This window comes from Fusarium venenatum, assembly GCF_020744135.1.
Source record: "Fusarium venenatum strain MPI-CAGE-CH-0201 chromosome Unknown EDB82scaffold_3, whole genome shotgun sequence".
Classification (NCBI taxonomy): domain Eukaryota; kingdom Fungi; phylum Ascomycota; class Sordariomycetes; order Hypocreales; family Nectriaceae; genus Fusarium; species Fusarium venenatum.
The window spans coordinates 2221223-2240354 of NW_027072131.1; the positions used below are offsets into that span (position 1 = coordinate 2221223).

General features: G+C 50.1%; 4 protein-coding genes across 4 annotated transcripts; 3 read left to right on the forward strand and 1 right to left on the reverse strand.

Moving 5' to 3' along the window:
- Positions 1–3392: 3392 nt before the first annotated feature.
- EDB82DRAFT_222919 (uncharacterized protein) lies at positions 3393–7497 on the forward strand. The gene is made up of 2 exons (XM_065607249.1): positions 3393–3414; positions 3590–7497. The coding sequence occupies exon 2, from the start codon at positions 3852–3854 to the stop codon at positions 7443–7445; it is 3594 nt and encodes a 1197-aa protein (XP_065463864.1). The 5' UTR covers positions 3393–3414; positions 3590–3851; the 3' UTR covers positions 7446–7497.
- Positions 7498–8463: 966 nt separating this feature from the next.
- EDB82DRAFT_222948 (ferritin-like domain-containing protein) lies at positions 8464–9864 on the forward strand. The gene is made up of 2 exons (XM_025726956.2): positions 8464–8899; positions 8956–9864. Exons 1-2 carry the CDS (start codon positions 8733–8735, stop codon positions 9749–9751), a joined length of 963 nt encoding a protein of 320 aa, XP_025581471.1. The 5' UTR covers positions 8464–8732; the 3' UTR covers positions 9752–9864.
- A 3833-nt stretch (positions 9865–13697) lies between these two features.
- EDB82DRAFT_504745 (uncharacterized protein) lies at positions 13698–15463 on the forward strand. The gene is made up of 5 exons (XM_025726958.2): positions 13698–14329; positions 14394–14507; positions 14565–14581; positions 14635–14785; positions 14843–15463. The coding sequence occupies exons 1-5, from the start codon at positions 14108–14110 to the stop codon at positions 15431–15433; spliced, it is 1095 nt and encodes a 364-aa protein (XP_025581473.1). The 5' UTR covers positions 13698–14107; the 3' UTR covers positions 15434–15463.
- A 165-nt stretch (positions 15464–15628) lies between these two features.
- Positions 15629–18764, reverse strand: EDB82DRAFT_477189 (uncharacterized protein; the record flags this gene model as incomplete). The annotated part of the gene is made up of 6 exons (XM_065608084.1): positions 15629–15704; positions 15805–16914; positions 17074–17445; positions 17771–18381; positions 18429–18563; positions 18744–18764. 6 exons carry the CDS (start codon positions 18762–18764, stop codon positions 15629–15631), a joined length of 2325 nt encoding a protein of 774 aa, XP_065463865.1.
- Between the last annotated feature and the right edge of the window lie 368 nt (positions 18765–19132).

Genomic DNA, 19132 nt, shown 5'->3' on the forward strand with positions numbered 1-19132 from the left:
ACTGGAAAGCGTCAATTAATGCTAACTTTATCTGGTATAGCCGCAATATGCAAAGCTGGCAGATCTCGGTCCCGCTAGAATGAAGTCCCGATGTCAGCCACACATAGGATACTTACGCCACATCATGGAAGTCAGGGTCAGATCCACCGGCCAAAGAGCTAAGGATGGGCGTTGTGAAACATGGCTTCGACATTGCCATGTCACCCCTTCGATCAGGGTAGATAAACATGTGTAAGAAACCCTATCTGAGGTAGAAACATGACCGGCAGCACGGTCTATTCTCCGTTATTGGGGTAGGAAGCAGCGTCATCAATGAGTCGACAAGGGGTAACATAATCACCATCTGGGGATGCCTGCAATCTTGTGTTTAGCCAAGAGTGTTGAAGTAACCGACGCGGAGCTCTTGAGACAGACCAGGCACGATGGATGACCCTGACTGAAGGGTTGCATTGACGGTGGTTCAAAATCTAGAACATGGGTGTGAATCACTGCCGTGGGCCGGGCCGTTGTTGGCCATTTGTGCAGTTAAAGCTAGGCAATTCAATTAAGCTCTGTTTGAAAGGTATGCAGAAATCGACCCGAAGCCACTGAAGCCGGTTTGGGGTTGTTGGAGACCAGGAAGGGAACAGTTTCTGTGTGATACATATCAAGTCCGGTCGATGGCTTTGCGAGACAGCTTTTTAGTCGATGGGCGTTCTGAAACTTAATATGTGGCACCACAATGTACACCCTAGGTGAGGAACTAAATTGATATTCAAAAAGAATACGATTCGTCTAACAATTCGCACAACATAGACGGTGTCAACAAACACCAGCCAGGCAGTGCCTGTCTAGGTTGAAACACGACCACTTACAATGCGAGACTGAAAGAACACATTGCCCGTCCTTGATCCACTAAAACCGGACACGCAACCGAGGAGAGCCTAGAAGTGACTGACTGTTTTGATATTCGAACTTATTATTGATCAACTAAGGACGCCTTTATTAATCCAAAACCAAGCCAAGCCGTTGACGACTCCTCAGTCTTTCGCTTACAAGGTTACCTAGGTACTCATGTCGGCAGCTAGATGAGGACGATTCGGCAGCTGGTTGCTCGAATGCACTGTCAGCGATTAACGAGCTCCATCAAAAACAAAGAAAGGAATGCTGATGAGATCACTTCACAAGCTCCAGCCCACCACGTTTCGTCAGTAATATGATAAAGTGCCCCTCGATGACGTTTGGCACAAATTTCCTGGTTCGCTTCCATGTTAGCTTTGATATCAATTGTTCAGAGCTCACCCTTGAGCCGCAGGGAGGCCTGGACTTTTTGGAGGTTTGATTAGTATGGTATGGGTATCCATCAGCCATCCATCCCATGGTGTGAAGCAGGGGGTTCTTCGCCCCTAGCGCAGGCGGATACGGTTAAGCATCACTGCTTCAGGCAACCACAGGGATGGAAACTCTTGAGAGTGTGACTGGTTGTGAAAACGAAAGGAAAGACGAGGGCTCAGCCGCTCTACCGGTCAAGTAGCCTAAGCGTATGTATTTGTTCAAGGGAGAGAGCCAGTTTCGTCCTTGTTTGATAGTCATTGAATCATGATGGACATGAAAGAAGTACGGAGATTTTGGAACCTAACATAGTGTCGTCGTCGAGTAAAAAGTTGGGCTATCATGGGTGTTGAAGCTGGGGTCATCCAGGGGGAGAGGAAACGGCGACAGCTAACGTCAGTAGCACCCCATACCAGGCGTATCTGAACAGCTCAGATGTTTACACGAACAATGCAGCCACAGTTGTCTATGTAGGCCACCTTATCCAATATGTGTAATTGCCTGGGTATCTTGATGCGTTGTTGCGTCCTACGACAAGCGAGTCGTTGTCTTACAATAAACCTGATCAATGGACTTTATCTGCTTATGTAGATTCTTGTGATTGCTCCAGATGACGCTCTTTCTTATCCCTCGACGCCACACCCTGAAAGATCGACTCCTTGAATCATGGATCATGACCAATTTTAGGCTGGGTGGTAGTACCTCCCATCTTTTTATCCTTGTTTGTGAGTCCAATTTGTCAATTGTGCTAGTCAATGCTTCTCAAGCCAATTGATGCTCATATTACCTGGCTCTCCGCTGCAGTGAGTTGTCAATAATAGTCTGTGTTCATGACATATCCGATGAACATCAAGAGCTTGACAGGAGTCAATAGTTTCAGCCATCCGAGCTCTCTGGTCATGAATCCCACCCTTCCCATGGTCCATGGCACTTAGGGGATAGCATCCCCGCTATTAGCGGAGTCAGCCGGCGTCAGTGCGAGCTTCAGGTGCTAGGGGCTCTCGGGGGGCTCTACCACGCTGGGCTCGATCCCACCAGAGCTGCGTTAGACCAGCGGCCAACCCCATCTTTAGGCGCGTTCAAGCCCGGTCAATCCCCCCGGTCCAATTGCCCGGACACAGAGCAGCTAACCTGGTGATGGGATGCTTCCAATGGCCCAGTTGTTCGTTTAACCCCATGAGCCTGCGTAAGATCCAAGGTCTCGAGCAGGACTTTGCCACAGAAGTTTAGAAAAAAAGATAACAGCTAGTCAGATACGTTACGTAGCTTCTGCGGCGCGTTTACTGCACCCTGTAGCTGTTGTTTGGAAAGTTTGACAATCTGAAAAGATGAAAGTACCTAAACGGGGAAGGTACATGAGCATCCTACCTGCTGTGAGAGAGTCAAGGTAAATTTAGACCAGTAGGTACATGCAGGTAGGTAGTTGAGGTAGTCGTATCCCACTTCCCTCACTCCACTTGGAGCTAAAGCATCTCTATCTATCCACCCATCCTCTTCATCCATCCCTCCTCTTCCTCTTCTCCTCCATAACTTACCCTCGTCTCTCTTCCTCTTGCTGGGAGTTGGAATTTTGTTCCATTCATCCAGGCCTTCATTTCTCGTCGTCTCATCAACTGCCTCTTCATCGCCGCCTTTCTAAACCACGCTCCTTGGCTCAGCGCAAGCTCGTCTACCCTCCTTTTGGGCAAACATTGTCCCGCCGTGCCATCGCCTTCCGCCATCGCAATTCGCCTCATCCATTGCCCGTAACTCAACAGGTCCACCATCCTCATTTGCCGCCTATATTCGGCTACCATTAAGCTTCACGATATCAGATCCAACTAGCTGTATCCTGATCTATCCCCTCGCCGAACATCGACGTGCTACATTTAAACTTCAAACTCTCTTGTCTGTCCAATATGGAGCAGCAGCAACAGCAACCCCCGCAGCAGCCGCAGCAACAGCAGCAGCCGCAGCAGCAATCGCAGTCTCAACAGCATGCTTCTCAGCAGCAGCCCCAGGTTGGCGGCGTCCCTGGGCCTGCTGGACGCAGACTTCATATTGCCCATCGCCGAAGCCCTTCTGAGCTGACGCCACTGATGAGCATGTTTGCTAACCCTGGAAGTAAGTCATGATATCCACAACTGTTTGCCTTCGTCCCCCTCTCTTAAAGCGTCATGGTAAAGTATCATGGCAGCTCACCTGGTACTTGGTGCTCTGCACCTATCATGTTGCATATATATCATCCTTAATTCCATGTGGCTTCAAATCTCGACGTGCTAACATTCTTGTCCATCAGTGGAGCAGCTTGCCATTCAGCAGCAGATCGAGCTGTTGCAGCAACAGCAGCAGCAGATTCAAGCTACGCATCAGCAATATGTCAACATGGGGATGATGCCTCCAGGACAACCTCTTGGTCCTGGTGGTGCGTTCAATCCTTTGCAGCCAATGCCCAATATGTCGCAAGCTGCTTTCCAATTCCCCAACCAAGTGCCTCAGCAAAACATTGCCCCCCTACCCAGCCACTTTCACATCGCCGTAATCAGTCGGCACTCCCCAACATGGGTATGGGACCTCCTCCCGCACCCTCCTCTGGTGCTTCTGGAAACGCCCCCTTTGGAAGCTTCGAGGCACCTCAAGCCCAAGCCCAAGGCCGAGAGAACTCTGGAGGCCGAGGCGGTCGTGGTGGACCCCCTGGCGGAGGTCATCAGAGAAGACACTCTCTGGCTCTTGCCGACGCCAAGAAAGCTGCCGAACTTGCTCAGCAGAAGCGAACAACTACAGGCTTCTCATTTCCTGCCTCTCCCGCCCCCGACGATGAGAACAAACCCGCTGCTCAGCCTACCCTCGATGTTCCCGTCGCTCAAGGATCGACTCGTGGAGGACGTGGAGGTCACGGCCGTAGCCAAAGTATGGCCGTCAATGGCCGAGGAGGTGGCCGTGGCGGTGGCTTGAACGCCGAGAGCAACGAGTTTCAGCGTCGCGGAAGCGGTCACGCCCGTACCGGTTCCCGTAATTTTGAAGGAAACTGGCGTACTCAAGGCCAAGACCAGAGTGGTAACGCTGGTCAGAACCAAGGCTTCCAGCCTGGTCACCGACCTCGTGGATCTATGAACCAGTCCGTCTCTGGAGTAGGAGGCTTCCAGTATAACCCTAACCAACCTCAGGTTATGCAGATGCCAAACCAAATGATGATGCCCCAGATGTATGGTCAGCAGCTTAACCCTATGCAACTGAACCAGTTACAAGCATTGCAAGCCGCTCAGATGAACGGCCAGCAATTCGTGGGCCTCCAGGGCTCTCAGCACGCTGGCCAGCTCGGTGGCCAGCAGCAGCAACAACAGCAGCGCAAGACCCTTTTCACTCCTTATCTTCCCCAGGCCTCTCTCCCTGCTCTCTTGGGCGATGGTCAACTCGTTTCTGGCATCCTCCGTGTTAACAAGAAGAACCGTAGCGATGCTTACGTTACCACTCAGGATGGCCTCCTCGATGCCGATATCTTTATTTGCGGTAGCAAGGACCGAAACCGTGCGCTTGAAGGTGATCTCGTTGCCGTTGAGCTCTTAGACGTTGATGAAGTCTGGGGCCAGAAGCGCGAGAAAGAAGAGAAGAAGAAGCGCAAGGACATTACCGATACTCGATCTGGATCCACCAACCAAGGTAACCAGAACTCTAGCAACAACAATGACGGCAACCCCCCTGAGGGTGGTATCCGCCGCCGCGGTAGTCTGCGTCAGCGACCCACACAAAAGAAGAACGACGACGTCGAAGTCGAAGGTCAGAGCCTTCTCCTTGTCGAAGAGGAGGAGATCAACGATGAGCAGAAGCCTCTGTATGCTGGTCATGTCGTTGCAGTTGTGGAGCGTGTTGCTGGTCAAATGTTCTCTGGAACTCTTGGTCTACTCCGCCCCAGCAGCCAAGCCACCAAGGAGAAGCAGGAGGCTGAGAGGGCTGCTCGCGAGGGTAACAACTCCCGTCACCCTGAGCCTCGCCAGCAGGAGAAGCCAAAGATCGTTTGGTTCAAGCCTACAGACAAGCGTGTGCCCCTTATTGCCATCCCCACTGAACAGGCTCCCCGTGACTTCGTCGAGAAGCACCAAGACTATGCGGATCGAATTTTTGTGGCCTGCATAAAGCGCTGGCCCATCACTTCGCTCCACCCCTTCGGAACTCTCGTCGAACAGCTTGGACGTATGGGTGACCTCAAGGTTGAGACTGATGCTCTCCTTCGCGACAACAACTTTGCTTCGGATGAGTTTTCCGATGCTGTTCTCCGCAGCGTCGGTCTCCAGGATTGGTCTATCGAGAAGGAGGACGAAGCTGCTATGGCTGAGCGCCGCGATTATCGCGAAGAGAAGGCTTTCACAATCGACTTCAACGGAGGTGCTGAGCTTGGCAATGCTGTGCACGCCAAGTCCCGCCCTGATGGCAAGATTGAGATTGGTGTCCATGTTGCTGACATTGCTCACTTTGTCAAGCCCAACTCTCTTGTGGATCGCGAGGCAAAGAAGCGAGGCACATCAGTTCAGCTCAAGAACCGTTTCTGCGCTTTACTGCCCCCCAAGCTATCCACTGAAATCTGCTCTCTCACACCCGACCAGGACCGTCTTGCCGTTTCTGTTGTTTTCAATGTGAACCCGCACACTGGAGCTGTCTCTGAAGGTGACGCATGGGTTGGCCGTTCAATTGTCAAGAGTGCTGGCAAGGTCTCTCTTGATGATATTAATGATGCTCTTAACAACCCTTCGGAGTACAAGAACCCGGCTGTTCCTGTCAACGCCATCCAGATCCTCAACGCTGTTTCACAGAAGTTCAGGGAAGCTCGTCTGGGTGCAGGTGGCGAACCAATTGCCCCTCTTCGGTTGTTCCAACAGCTCGACGACGAAAACGATCCTGTCCAGGACAACCTTTTCGACTCAACTCAGGCTCTTGAGCTTGTTGAAGAGCTGGTCCACAAGGCCAATGCTCATGTAGCGCAGCGTCTTGTTGAGGGACTTCCCGAGAAGGCTTTCCTCCGTCGCCAATCTGCCCCTAACCCTCGTCGACTCCAGACATTTGTTGAGCGCATGACAGCTTTGGGTTATGACATCGACTCATCTGGCAGTGGTGCCCTTCAAAACAGCCTTTTCAAGGTCGATGATCCCGATCTGCGCAAGGGCATGGAGACACTTGTTGTCAAGTCCATGCAGAGGGCCAAGTACTACATCTCAGGAAAGACCAACAAGCAACTGTGGCCTCACTATGCCCTCAACCTGCCTCTCTACACTCACTTCACCAGCCCCACCCGCCGGTACGCCGATATAATTGTGCATCGCCAGTTGGAGGCTGTTCTCTCCGAGGGCAAGATTGAGTTCACTGATGACTTGGAGAACCTCGTCAAGACTGCCGAGTCCTGCAACACCAAGAAGGACTCCGCTCAGAATGCTCAGGAGCAAAGTGTTCACATTGAGTCTTGCCGAACCATGGACAAGAAGCGACAGGAAGCCAACGGTGATCTCATCGCTGAGGGTATTGTCCTGTGCGTTTACGAGTCAGCCTTTGATGTCCTCATTCCCGAATGGGGATTCGAGAAGCGAGTCCACTGCGATCAGCTGCCTTTGAAGAAGGCCGAGTTCCGTAAGGAGAAGCGTGTCCTCGAGCTTTACTGGGAAAAGGGTGTCCCTAGCTCCGCGTTTGTGCCCGAAGATGAGCGACCCAAGGCTGCGGCATCCATTCGACACTCCAACGCCATCGCTGCTCAGCGACAGGCTGAGGAGGCTGAACGTGCCCGAAAGGAGCGCGAGGAGGCTGCCCGTAAGCAAACCGACACCGGTACCATCTCTACTGACGATGTTGATGCCTTGTTCGACGACGATGATGACAACACATCGGATGTTACCGAGGCTATGGCCGGAGCTTCACTGGCTGAACGCCCAACTCAGAGTGTCCCCGGTTCCCCAACCCGATCTTCATCTACCGCTGGCAACCTGCACCGCACTCGCTCTGACTCAAAGGTAACCGTGGCAGAGCCTGTTGAGACTCGCCTCACCAACAAGGAGAAGTATCTCAACCTGTTCTCGCTCCGTGAAGAGGGAGGTGATTACATCCAGGATGTGACTGAGATGACAAGAGTGCCGGTCATTCTGAAGACGGATCTCACCAAGAGCCCACCGTAAGTATTTTGCCATAATTGTATGGAGAGAAGTGTGCTAACAAAGAATTCAGTTGCCTCACAATTCGATCTCTAAACCCCTACGCTCTGTAAAATGAGCATAAAAGTTAGCCGGCGATTGTAATGGTGACAATGTAGAAGGAAGTTTGAAGCATGGATTGCTTATTAGTAGAGGATAAAGTTATAAGCATGGGTGGTGAGCATTGCAAGGGATTCATGGAGACTGTCAGAAGGAGTTGGACTTTTAGTTGGTTGTATGGTGTGAACAAGAGACACATAGTGGAGGTAATTTCATCTTTGCTCAAGCAGTACACGACGTTCTATTGCCCTTGTTGTTGTTGTGTGCGATCTTTGGCCGTTCTTGTTATGCCAAGATGCCAAGGACTGTTCTACTATATGGGGGAGTGGTGTATTATTGTTCGTGACCAATTTCCAATTTCCCCAGAGGATCCAATTCCCCCATCATCCATGTAAGCTGTCAATTAAGTTATCTTGACTTTTTCTTGGCTATTGACCCAGTATCATATTTTAAGCCTTGTCTATACTAATCTTCAGGTTGACTGAGCAAACGAATTCACCATCGCGTATCTATAGGTTTAGGCTGTAAACAATTATCCACAGGGGTTGACATGTATCAGTTGTGTTTCGGTCAACGACCGGACCGAGCATAGCTCTGATAGAATATCATAGCAGAAGGGTCCTCGGCACGTTGTTTCACCTTGTGGGCTATAGAGTTACTACTAAGGCGTCAAATCCAACGCCAGATATGCAATCTCTCGGAACGGTTTCACAGTTCCAGTTTTTGGCGTCTCAGGATCTACAGATGGGGAATCCTGGCTACAGAGTGACAAAGGCAGTAAGCGGAAACGTTTGAAGGGGAAGGACGTTAAACACGGCTATCTAGCATTCCTGTACATGGTCCTCTCTTGGCACCAGTAGTGAAGCGTGCTGAGCACCCCTGGTCTGCCTTAGCCACGGATGCTGCTAAACCCGTCGGTCCATGTCGCAAGGGTAAATGTTAAAGTTGAGATGATAATCCTGGTGTTGTGCAAGTAGATATAAGGCTGTCTATCTTCTTGCCGGAAATGTTTTGTTCTGACTTGACTCGACGACTTACTTACACTTAAACAAGACAAGAAAGTTTTGTCCTTTCGTTTCTACTCGCTCGTTCAATAAGCACTGGTCTGCTTTTGATAGTTGCTTTCCTCACTAACTACCTTATTTTTTAATACTTATTATCTGCTGGCTGGTCCGACACCTTCCTTTTCTATCTCTTATTTATTAGTACAATATGGCTTCTGTCAAGTCTATTCTCTTTGGGCTCTTTGCCAGCACCGCATTGGCCATGCCCTCTGTTCCCATGTTCACCAAGAGACAACTACGATATCATGAGCTCTCCAAGCGTCAAAACGATGCTGCTGCTGCTGCTGGCCTTGACGATCCTAGTATCTTGCAATTGTAAGTTTTCCTGTTCTGAATATCTCAACACAAACAAAACTAACACTCATTCTTAGTGCCTTGACACTGGAACATCTCGAAAACGCCTTCTACCGTGAATCTTTCCTTACCATCTCCGACGCTGAATTCGCTCCTCTCGGTCTCGAAGGCCAGGCACTCGAAGACGTCAAGTCTATTGGCAAGACCGAAGCCTCTCACGTTGTTCTTCTCCAGTCAGCTCTCACAGGTGCAGGTTTCGCCCCTGTCCAAGAGTGCAAGTACGACTTCAAGGGCGCAACCGCCGACCCAGCTGCCATGATCGCCACTGCTGCTATCCTCGAGAGTGTTGGTGTATCAGCCTACCTCGGCGCAGCACCGCTTCTGACCGACCCTGCCATTCTCGGTACTGCCGGTGCCATTCTCACCGTCGAAGCACGACACCAAACTGCTATTCGAGTCTTCTCCAAGGCCATTGCTGTTCCCCAACCTCTCGACACTCCCCTTGGCCCCCGCGCCGTCTTCTCTCTCGCTGCCCCATTCATCACAGAGTGCCCTGAAGGTTCCAACCTTCTGGTCGAAGCATTTCCAGCTCTGGACATGGCTGCGGGCCAGACAGCTGAAGCCGCAACCATTGGATCCAAGGTCAAGCTTGCTTCCGAGGCTTCGGCTGGTGCTACCCACTGCGGCTTCACAGCCGGAGGTGTGTCTCCTGGCGGCACCAAGTTCACACCTTTCACTGAGGGAGAAGGATGTGAGGTTCCCCAGGGCATTGCAGGAGTTGTCTATGTTACTTTGACCAGTGCCGGTCCTTTGGAGGGTGTTTTGTCTGATGATATTACTGTGGCTGGGCCTATGGTGATGACCGTTTCATGAGTGGATATCAAGCTATGATGATTGATGGTGGTGCTGTAATATTACTTAATACCTAGACTGAGTAGCTACTATGCTCAAGCCAATATTATTACTAGTAACTCACTATCCCAACTGTGCAAACTTGTATGGCTATGTCAAGCAACTTCAGTTGATATATGCATGTAGTATTCCTATTTCTGATATAGTACACATGCCGAGTTTGCGGCCTGGCTATACCTATTTGTAAATCCGAGTTGCTTCGTCCAAAAATGTTCGAAGCCGCCTCTCGTGGAACATATCGTCATGCACTCCAGTGCCCCCCTGACATCGTCTCATCATCCCCACAAGCCCTGCTGGAAACTCATTTGACACCTCTGCTAATGTGATAACTTTTTATGTCCTTGACTTTTATGCCGCCCGCGCCAACGCCACTGATAAGTCTGCAAGACGGTGTGTCCCAAAGGCTTCACGCTTGGAGACCACTATAATGTAACATCTGCCATAGATCTGCCTCAAGTTCAATCATGCTCTAAAAGGGCCGTGCCGCGAAGTATGCTTGGGCCCTGGTCCAGGCCTCCTTGTCCTCTGCCTTCATTTGTTCTGTGCCCAACGCTTCCACGCCCTTGGCGAGTGCGTCGACAAAGTCTCGTGCAACCCGGAAGTCCTCAGTCAACGACTCGGCATATGGAACGAACGTCTTGGGGAACTCTTCCAGTCGGTGTAGTCGACCCTCTTTATCTCCGCCAGCTTCGTCGTCGTCGAAGAAGGTTCTCACGGCAATGCCGAGACCAATGTCAGGCTCCTGTTGGAAAGGTAGACTATTCACAAGTTAGTATCGTACGGGTAAAAATGAATCGAAACCTTACCGTCGGCTAATCTCCAGTTGGTCGTCCCTTTCGCGCTTGGACTGTCCATACAGGAACATTGAAGCCACAATAGCCTCAACCAAGTCCCGGTCGGCCTCTCTCACGGCTGAAGCCAACGACCAGAAGCTCAGAAGGCTTTTATTGAGAGGACCGGTGTAACCATATACTTGGTGTCGGAGCTTCAGCAGGGACGCACACTCACTGATCAGCACAAGGGTTGCCTTCTCCTCATAAGAGCCCTTTCGGGGCAGACCAGGGTGACCCTCGGTGTGCTTTCCTGTCAAGAGCCCATTTCGGATAAGTTCAAACGCGACTAGGGCTGCTTCCGACAGACCGGTCACCTCAGGGTTGTTCTCCTTGACATCCTGGAGTGTAAGGAGGGTGGTTGCCAATGCATTGCCCCACTTTGTTAATTTGTGCTTGTCATCAGCATATCCTCTCAAATGAAGGAATCGCCAGATAGCAACCGAGGTAACCATATCTGTACTGTCAATTCCCTTGATGAGCCTCTCTTTGGGGAATGTCTTGTCAACAAATTCGGTGTTAACAAGCGACAAGACTTCCAACGACACGGGGCTCGCAAAATCCTCAGGGAAAAATGCACGAACATCATTGTCCTTGACATCCCAACTGGCAACCATCTGTGATGGTGGAGGGTTGATAGAACGATGGTTGATAGTGTATGAATATTTGGGGTCAAACCAAACCCGCACTTTGATGTTCTTGTGCTGAATACCGCGGTGAAGTCTGGGGATCAGCAGCGAGAGAGCCTGCTCCTTAATGGGCACTATTCTGTCGGTGATCAACTTTTTGTACTCGTCTGATGCAACGCCGTCCAAGGTAGGCTGGATGAGAACTTGTCCGTGGGTGATGTTTCCCAGTAGGCGAGGTCCAATCAAGCCGGTATTGAGGTAGTGGAAAAGCTCAGCCGGGAGCTGAAGACCCAGATACTCATGATTGTCACTGGTCAAGTGCTCATAGTCGTTGACACGGATCTCACCGCTCTCGGCGATATAAACAAAGTGGTGGACGACCATCCTCGCCTTGCGGTACTTGTCGAGCCAGTCGGCGTCCTTGTTCTGCAATATGTCGTTGAAGCTAGCACAAGCAGTTGCGACACTGTTTTCCGCAGTCCTCAGAAGATTGGCAGCAGTTGAGATATTGTAGTCTGAATACATTGAGCTTTCCAACAGAGCAGGAAAGGGAGAAAGGAAAGATGTGCCAGCCATTAAGAAAGAGTCGATAAACCTAGGCTCGCTCGCAGTAGGTGTGAGACTGCGCATCACTTTCTTCTTGGAAATGGCAGTAACCGTTTTGGCCTCCCAGTCGAAAATACGAAGGACAGAGTCCTTAACGGGGTACAATAGAAGCTCCTGAGAGCCCATTACGCCCGAACACTGGTCTGAGTCGGTCATCTCAAAATAAGCAAGCTATTTCTGTTAGACTTTGAGCTTCAGAGGAAAAGCAGTCTTGGATAGCCTACCTGGGCGCATGCGGTGTAAGGCGCTACCAGAAAGTGAAGATCACGGCTCTTCAGAACGTTTTGGAGTAGGGGGTAGAGATTCTGAATGCGAAAGGCCCCTGTGATAGCCTCGGTTTAGGTCAACATCCTAATCAAAAGCTGATGTTCACTCACCTGGACTAGTACCGAAGGTTGACACCGCCTCTTCAGCGGCCCCCTGAGAGTACAAGTTCCATGCCTCGTCTGTCTTCTTGTTGGCCTTGAGACCACGATCCAGGGTAATATCATCCTGGCCGGTCACAGGCTGACCGTCGAAAACGAAAAAGGGAACGATCTCATTCTTCGCCCAAAGATCGAGATTCTGGTTTATGTGTGCCTCTACTCCAGTGAGACCACCCAGAGCTGACAACAGGGGTTCGTGAGCAGGAGATGTCTCGAGAAGTTGGCAGAGATAATAACTGGCGTCGACAGCGATGGCGCATCCTTCGAGCAGGGAGATATCATGCGTACTATGTGATGTTCAATTAGCGCTTGCTTGCAGGAGAGTGAGTCGCAAAAGTACGTACGAAGCCTGGTCGTTGATCCAGGAGTCCTCGGTAAGGACTACTCAAATAGTTAGCGCATGCTACAGAACCAGCTTTTCGAATGTGGGCGCTGCATGGGGACGTCGTCGTCGCAAAGCAGTCGGCTGTGGTGTGATCATCATCAAGTTGAGCTGATTCTGGAGCGCTCTGCCCACAAAGCCTGAGCTTCAATTGAGCTTTCTATGTCCTGCTAGCTTCCACAAGATGAGACAAGCTGATACAAGCCAACTCAGCTGTGCCAAAGTTCTTCTCGACGGCCAGCACACCCTTTGCAAGCTTGCAACCTAAATTTGAACGCCAAACATGGAGTCCAATTGGGTTTGGACGAACTTTGTCCCCACGCGCGCGGGTCAAGACTCACATGGCATCTCGAAACTCTCGCTGCGACTCAGGCGCCTTTTTACTATTTGTTCTCGGGGTCGGTGCTTGGAGGCCGAGAGTCCTGGAGGTAGAGTAGATCGGCCGTTCGAAGGGTGGGATTCGAAATCGCAGTTGTTGGCGGCAAGGTGAGGGAGTGTTGTTGGAATAGGTATGGCGGGGTTGAAAGGAGTTCCGCCAGGTGCTGTGCTGTGCTGTGCTGTAGCTGTGCTAGGGGGGACCGGCGCAGCTGGATAGAGGGGAACTAATTGAGCGGGTCGTAGGAGGGAATCGCGAGGAGGGAGATAGCGAGAGACGGGGGAGAGAACAAAAAAAAGGAAGAGTTTTCTTAAAAAGCTGTCGTGTGAGGTTGGCAAGTATCTTCAGCTTCAAAAGGTGGACAGCTGGTTGGAAGATGTGACAATCAAATGCTCGACGAGTTACAGCGGCGGCAGGGACGCAACAAGACTAGAGGTAGGTACTACCTTGGCTGTGTGGTACCTACCTGCACCCTAGAGTTTGCCTACGGGCGGGACGGCACATCCTACCGCCCATCCACCCAATCCATCCATGCCAGTTGGGAAGAGCCCTCGTAAGTGTGGCGAGTGTTGCTCGAAATGTGGCTGTGTTATGTCAAGTCAATATCGGATAGATGCCATCTCGAACTTCTACGAATAGCATAGTAACATGAAATTTGTGATATAACAAACTAGACGCATAGATATACATTTGCTATCTTGTGTACTGAACCATGTACCAGAGGTCAGGTTGTGTTATGAAGCTTGTACATTTTGTTGAACTTGTCGAACTTGGGAGCCCCGCCCGCACCGTAGTACTTACACTGAGCCTGTAATGTAATTCTGGTCGTGGATGGCGGGGTGATGACGCTTTGTGCAAGATATTACCTATCAAACGATCAATTGATCGTCCTTGTTCAAATTGTTTGTTGTTGACATTTTAAAATCTACATTTGTTGGCTGTTTCCTATTCCCAGTCTGAGAACCTGAGCTAGTCCTAAAATATCTACTATATACATCTGGGTTCCTGCCCAGCACCTTATCCTACCTACATTCTGCGGCTTTATTAACCAACCTAAACGCAAACAACCATGAACTTTCCCATGAAAGATAAACTCGGCCATTTCAAGAGACCTCTAGGCATGGACCAAAGAACGGCAAACATCCCTCTGATCGACATTTCAGCCCCCGATGTCGATCAAAATGAAATTGCCAAGCAACTCGTTGACGCTGCTGAGGAGCATGGCTTCATTTACATTCGTAACCTAGGCCATGACATCCAGGCCAAGGATGTCGATGGGGCGTTTGATCTCGTGAGTGACCAAGATCAGAACTCAAATGTAAACAAACACATAAATGCTGATGGGTATACGGCAGGTCAGGAAAACGTTCGAGTGTCCCGTGGAAGAGAAGCAGAGATGCACAATTCAGACTAACAATCGTGGCTGGTCGGGCATGCATTCTGAAACCCTGGATCCCAAAAACCAAAAGGTAGGTCTGGCCTGAGAATGGCAACAACGGTAACATCGAGGCTGACCAGACAACTAGATTGGAGATTTCAAAGAGTGAGCTATTCACAATCCATTGGCGGCAACTCGCACTAACACACCTATAACAGGGCCTTCAACTTTGGTGAATTCGCCGATGGAAAAGCCCAACAGCCTCTTCCGTCTGACTTGGTTCCTGATGAACCTCAGATAAGTGCCTTTGCTGACTCATGTCATGACCTTTGCCAGAAGCTCCTCTACCTGCTTGGCCTAGGTCTCGGTGTAAGTCGAACCCTTGCTGCCAACTTCAAAATCAGTAGACTCATCAGCACCAACTAGGTCGGCGACTTCTTCTCCTCGGCACATAACACAGATAAGGGCGCTTCAAGCTCTATCCTCCGCTTCTTACGTTACCCACCCCCAGAGTCTACCGCTCATACCGAAGAAGACGTGCGTGCTGGTTCTCACAGTGACTATGGCTCCATCACCCTTCTCTTTCGTCTCAAGGGCCAGGCAGGTCTAGAGGTTCTTACAAAAGACAACATATGGGCACCCGTCCCCGTTTGTCCAGCTGGTACCGAGGATGATCCTAGTCCACCTATTCTTATCAATATTGGTGATCTGTTGTCGTACTGGACCAACAGATTATTCCGCAGCACTCTCCATAGGGTTGTATTTCCAACAGAAGGAAGCGTCAGGGTGCAGGGAGAGAAGAATGAGGGGCCAAGATATTCGATAGCGTATTTCTGTCACCCTGTTGGTACAATCCCTCTTGAGCCTGTTCCTAGCGAGCGGGTGAAGAACTTTGTGCCTACTGGAGGAGCGTCAAGTGAAAACCCTTATGCCACAAGCAAGGTCGTGACGGCCGATGAGCATTTATTTATGAGGCTCAAGGAGAGTTACGGCGATCTTTATGACAAGAAGTCATAGATGTAGTAAGCGAATAAGCATAGAATTGAGTATCAACACTGGAAGTGGACTATCAGCCTATCGTCAACCATTCCTCGTATCCCATCCTCTCTGGTCCTTGTAATCAGATAAGTCCAGGTCCGATGCGCCAGCGCTCCCACGGGGTATGGAACCCATCGTAATATTTGGGTTGGACAGCGTCATCTTCCTGGATTGTCACATGATGCAGAACACGCCAGTCGTAAACATTAATCCAGTTCCGTCGTTCGTGCGGGATAGTCTCTCGTACTTTCTGGATTTTGTCAAAGAGGAACTTTGTTGCCTCTTTGTCGTCTGATTGGCACAAAAGGAAAATCTTGGCGCTGTTCTTTGTCTTTTTGAGTTTGCCTGACTGCTCCCTCTTGAGCCAAGCATCAATTTTCTCGACCGGATTGCCAATCCCATGAAGCTCGAGGAGTGTCCTGGCTTTCGAATTGCTGAGAAGTCCAGGTGAAATCAACATCTCTGCCTTCGCAAATACACAGTTCTCGCCCGCATAGGCGCAGATATGCGGGTTGGTAACAAAGATCTTTTTGGCTGGTATATCGCGGCAAAGTTCTGTTTCGGTCTCGAGATCATTCCCAGAACGAATGTCATCCTCACAGTCGAAGTCTGCCACAAATATGGAAGCATCATTTTCATCCGAGTTAGGATCGTCAGAAGCGAAAGAGGTAGAAGGAGATGCGCAAGTAGTCATGACGGGCTGAGATCGCGGGTTGTCATCAATACCGGTGAGAGGTCCGCGCGGTTGATAATTGTTTGTGCTCTCGGGGATGTGTTTGTGTTTTGGTGGTGATTCACTGTCTAGCCTCGGGCGTTTATGCGGTGATGCTTGCTGTACAATGAGCGGATCATGTTTCTGTGCTCGGTGCTCGGTGGGCGACGCAAGTGGTGCAGCGGTTGTAGGTAATGTGGCTGCGGCAGTGGATAGAAACAAAGGGCGCAATCTTTCCAATCTATCACGACAAGGGCTGATGATATTGCCCACGGGTGATCTTTTTGCTAGGGAAGAAGCGGGAGACCATGTAGAGGTGGTATTCTGTGTTGACTTTCGAGGTGATGGTGTTGGCATAGTTGTCACTGTCAACTGGCTAGCAGCATCAACTGCAACACCACGCGGGTCTGCTGCCTCTAGCTTGGCAATCCATTGTAAGTTCTCCTGATTATCCTCCAGCTCGGCCGCTGTAGTCGCATCCTTAGCCAGCTTTTGCAACTGTTCAAAGGATATTGTATCAGTAAAATCCCGATCAAAGTGGACTTTTGTCACCGAAGGAAATCGCAGGCTCCAAAATCCAGTGTTGCACACTCTATCAAAGCTGAAGCATTTAAGGTCAAACACCAGCGGTCTGGTGAATATAGCAGTCGGGGGTGACCCTTGTTCAACGCCGGGGGCTTGCTTGAGGACGGTCGCCTTGTTATCTGCCGGGGCAACGGGCTCTGGGTTTGAGTAGGTAACAACCTCCCTGAGAAGCGTTTCGTTGAGTTCAACAACGTTGACGATCGTGAATTATGGTTTAGCCTTCCGATTTCTAACCGCCTCTCTATTGTCGAGGCAGCCAACATAGAAATGCGTCCATTTCAACCCAGGTATTCGATAGGATATTGCTTTTGCCGAGTCGTACTTGGCCCCAACAACTGCAAAGTCGCCAACATCTCCAAAGTTCCCAATGTACTCTTTCTTAAGTTTGATGCAGCAAATCGAAAATTTCCGTCGTTGGTCTTTGAAGTCAAAGTAGGGCTCATCCGGTTTCAAGATGAGGCCTTCTTTTCGAGCCAAGATGGACAAGGCAAACGTTTTGCGTAAGGTCGATGCGCCAATTGGTTGGCAAAAATCGACAACTTGTCGAGGGACCAGTTCCGCCCATCCTTTACGACAACATACGACATTCGACAGAAATCTGAATCTCTCCGAGTGCCTTAGGTTGATCAGTGACTGGTCTTCTAGAAGCATTATGTCATAACAAACAATCATTAAGTGTTCCTGGGGTCCGGGCCTGGAAAGTCAATATCTGTCTAATACAACGATGGATATAGACAAACATACAGCGAGTCTAGGTCTGTGCATAAAAACACACCTCTCCGCGATACATGCTTCCTGATTTTATGAAACGGGAGTATTTTATGTTGCTAGTACTTGTCGGATTATTGCAGAGGATGTGGGCTGCGAGAAGACGTACAGAATCATCATACACAACCAACTCCCCTTCAAATATACAAGCCTCGGTGACTCTAGTGTCGGGCTGCCCAATTTTGAGTGATTTTTATATTGTCCTGTTCGTAAAGTTAGCTTGCGCAGGTCCCGTATCATTCGGTACTGACCCATGAAGTGCAACCCTGTCTTCAGTGCTGTCTTTGCCGCTCTTGGAAAATATCTGGATGCATCGATCTCCTTTACTTGGGTCTATATGGATTTGGCAGTACTCGCCATCGATCTTTTCCTCCACACTCATACGCCCGTGTCCCATATCCAAGCAATGCTTAATACTGCGGCCTTTAATCCAAGGCTGTCGCCCAATCTTGATACCCAGTTGAGGTTTTACCGTGCTCATGATTTGCTCACGCGGCGTCTGCTGTCCAGAATTTGGGAGTAATCCCCTTCGCAAAGTTTGTGCAGTAGTGATCGCAGTAGCAAAGTCGTCTTGAACCTTGAGAACGCAAGGAAGAAGAGGGTCGCAAAGACGGTATATGAGATGCGGGTCTAATACTAGTGGTTGATAGCTTTTGAGAATCAACCTTGTAAACCACTTGGCTTCTACTGCGCTCAGCCTTCTGTACATGAGCTCAACATCCGTTCTGTTGCTCGCGGTCATACTGACCTGCGAAGCGCGAATCGAGGGGGAACTCCATCTCACTTTTGAGGCGAGCGAGTGCAGGAGCTCGTCGGCCTCTTCTAAAGTAACAGCATCTCTCTGGCTATACCCTGGACTAGGCTGAACCACAGTTAGCTTGTTACTGATTCTCCCTCGAAACAACTCACTGTTATAGTCAGGATGCGATGAACACAGTCTGCGAGATCAACACCGGAACCCGGTTGACGGAACCGAGCCAGTTCGGCGATACGTGATGCCCCTAGAAGACATGCGCGGCCGATGATTCTCTCCAGACTCGGAGCCTGGATACAGTAGTCTCTATCGGTTCTCTTGTCTGGAAGTAAGGTCGATAAGAGTGCCAAGAGGCTGGTATCGTGGGCGTCGACATAGTTGCGATGCTTGTTAAACCACTTTACAACGACGCCGGATCAACCCTTTCTAGCGAGACAAAGATCATAACACTGGTCAAGCAATTCGCAAACCGAAGAGAAAGAGAGAGGCATGTTCAATAATCATCGCATCGTTTGTTCTTTATGAAAGCTCCAAGACAGTCATAAAGAAGCTTGTAGTTTGGTGTGCGAACTCAAATCGAGATTGGATGCGACTGATTTTTGACTGAAATATCAGGTGGAGCAGGTAACAAAGTCTATTCAGACAACTGAGATATCATTCCCACTTTCCCACTCTGCGGGGCGTGATGGATGTGGTCGGGCAACTGACGTGTCAGCAGTAACTTCCTCTAAGCAAACGCGATCTTGACGCAGACTCACGTGATGGCTCGGTGGATCTCAGTCCAGTAGCGTCTATGAAGCTCAACTTACATGTTGTCTGACCGCCTCTGATTTTTGTTGAATTGTAAGTGGATGACGGT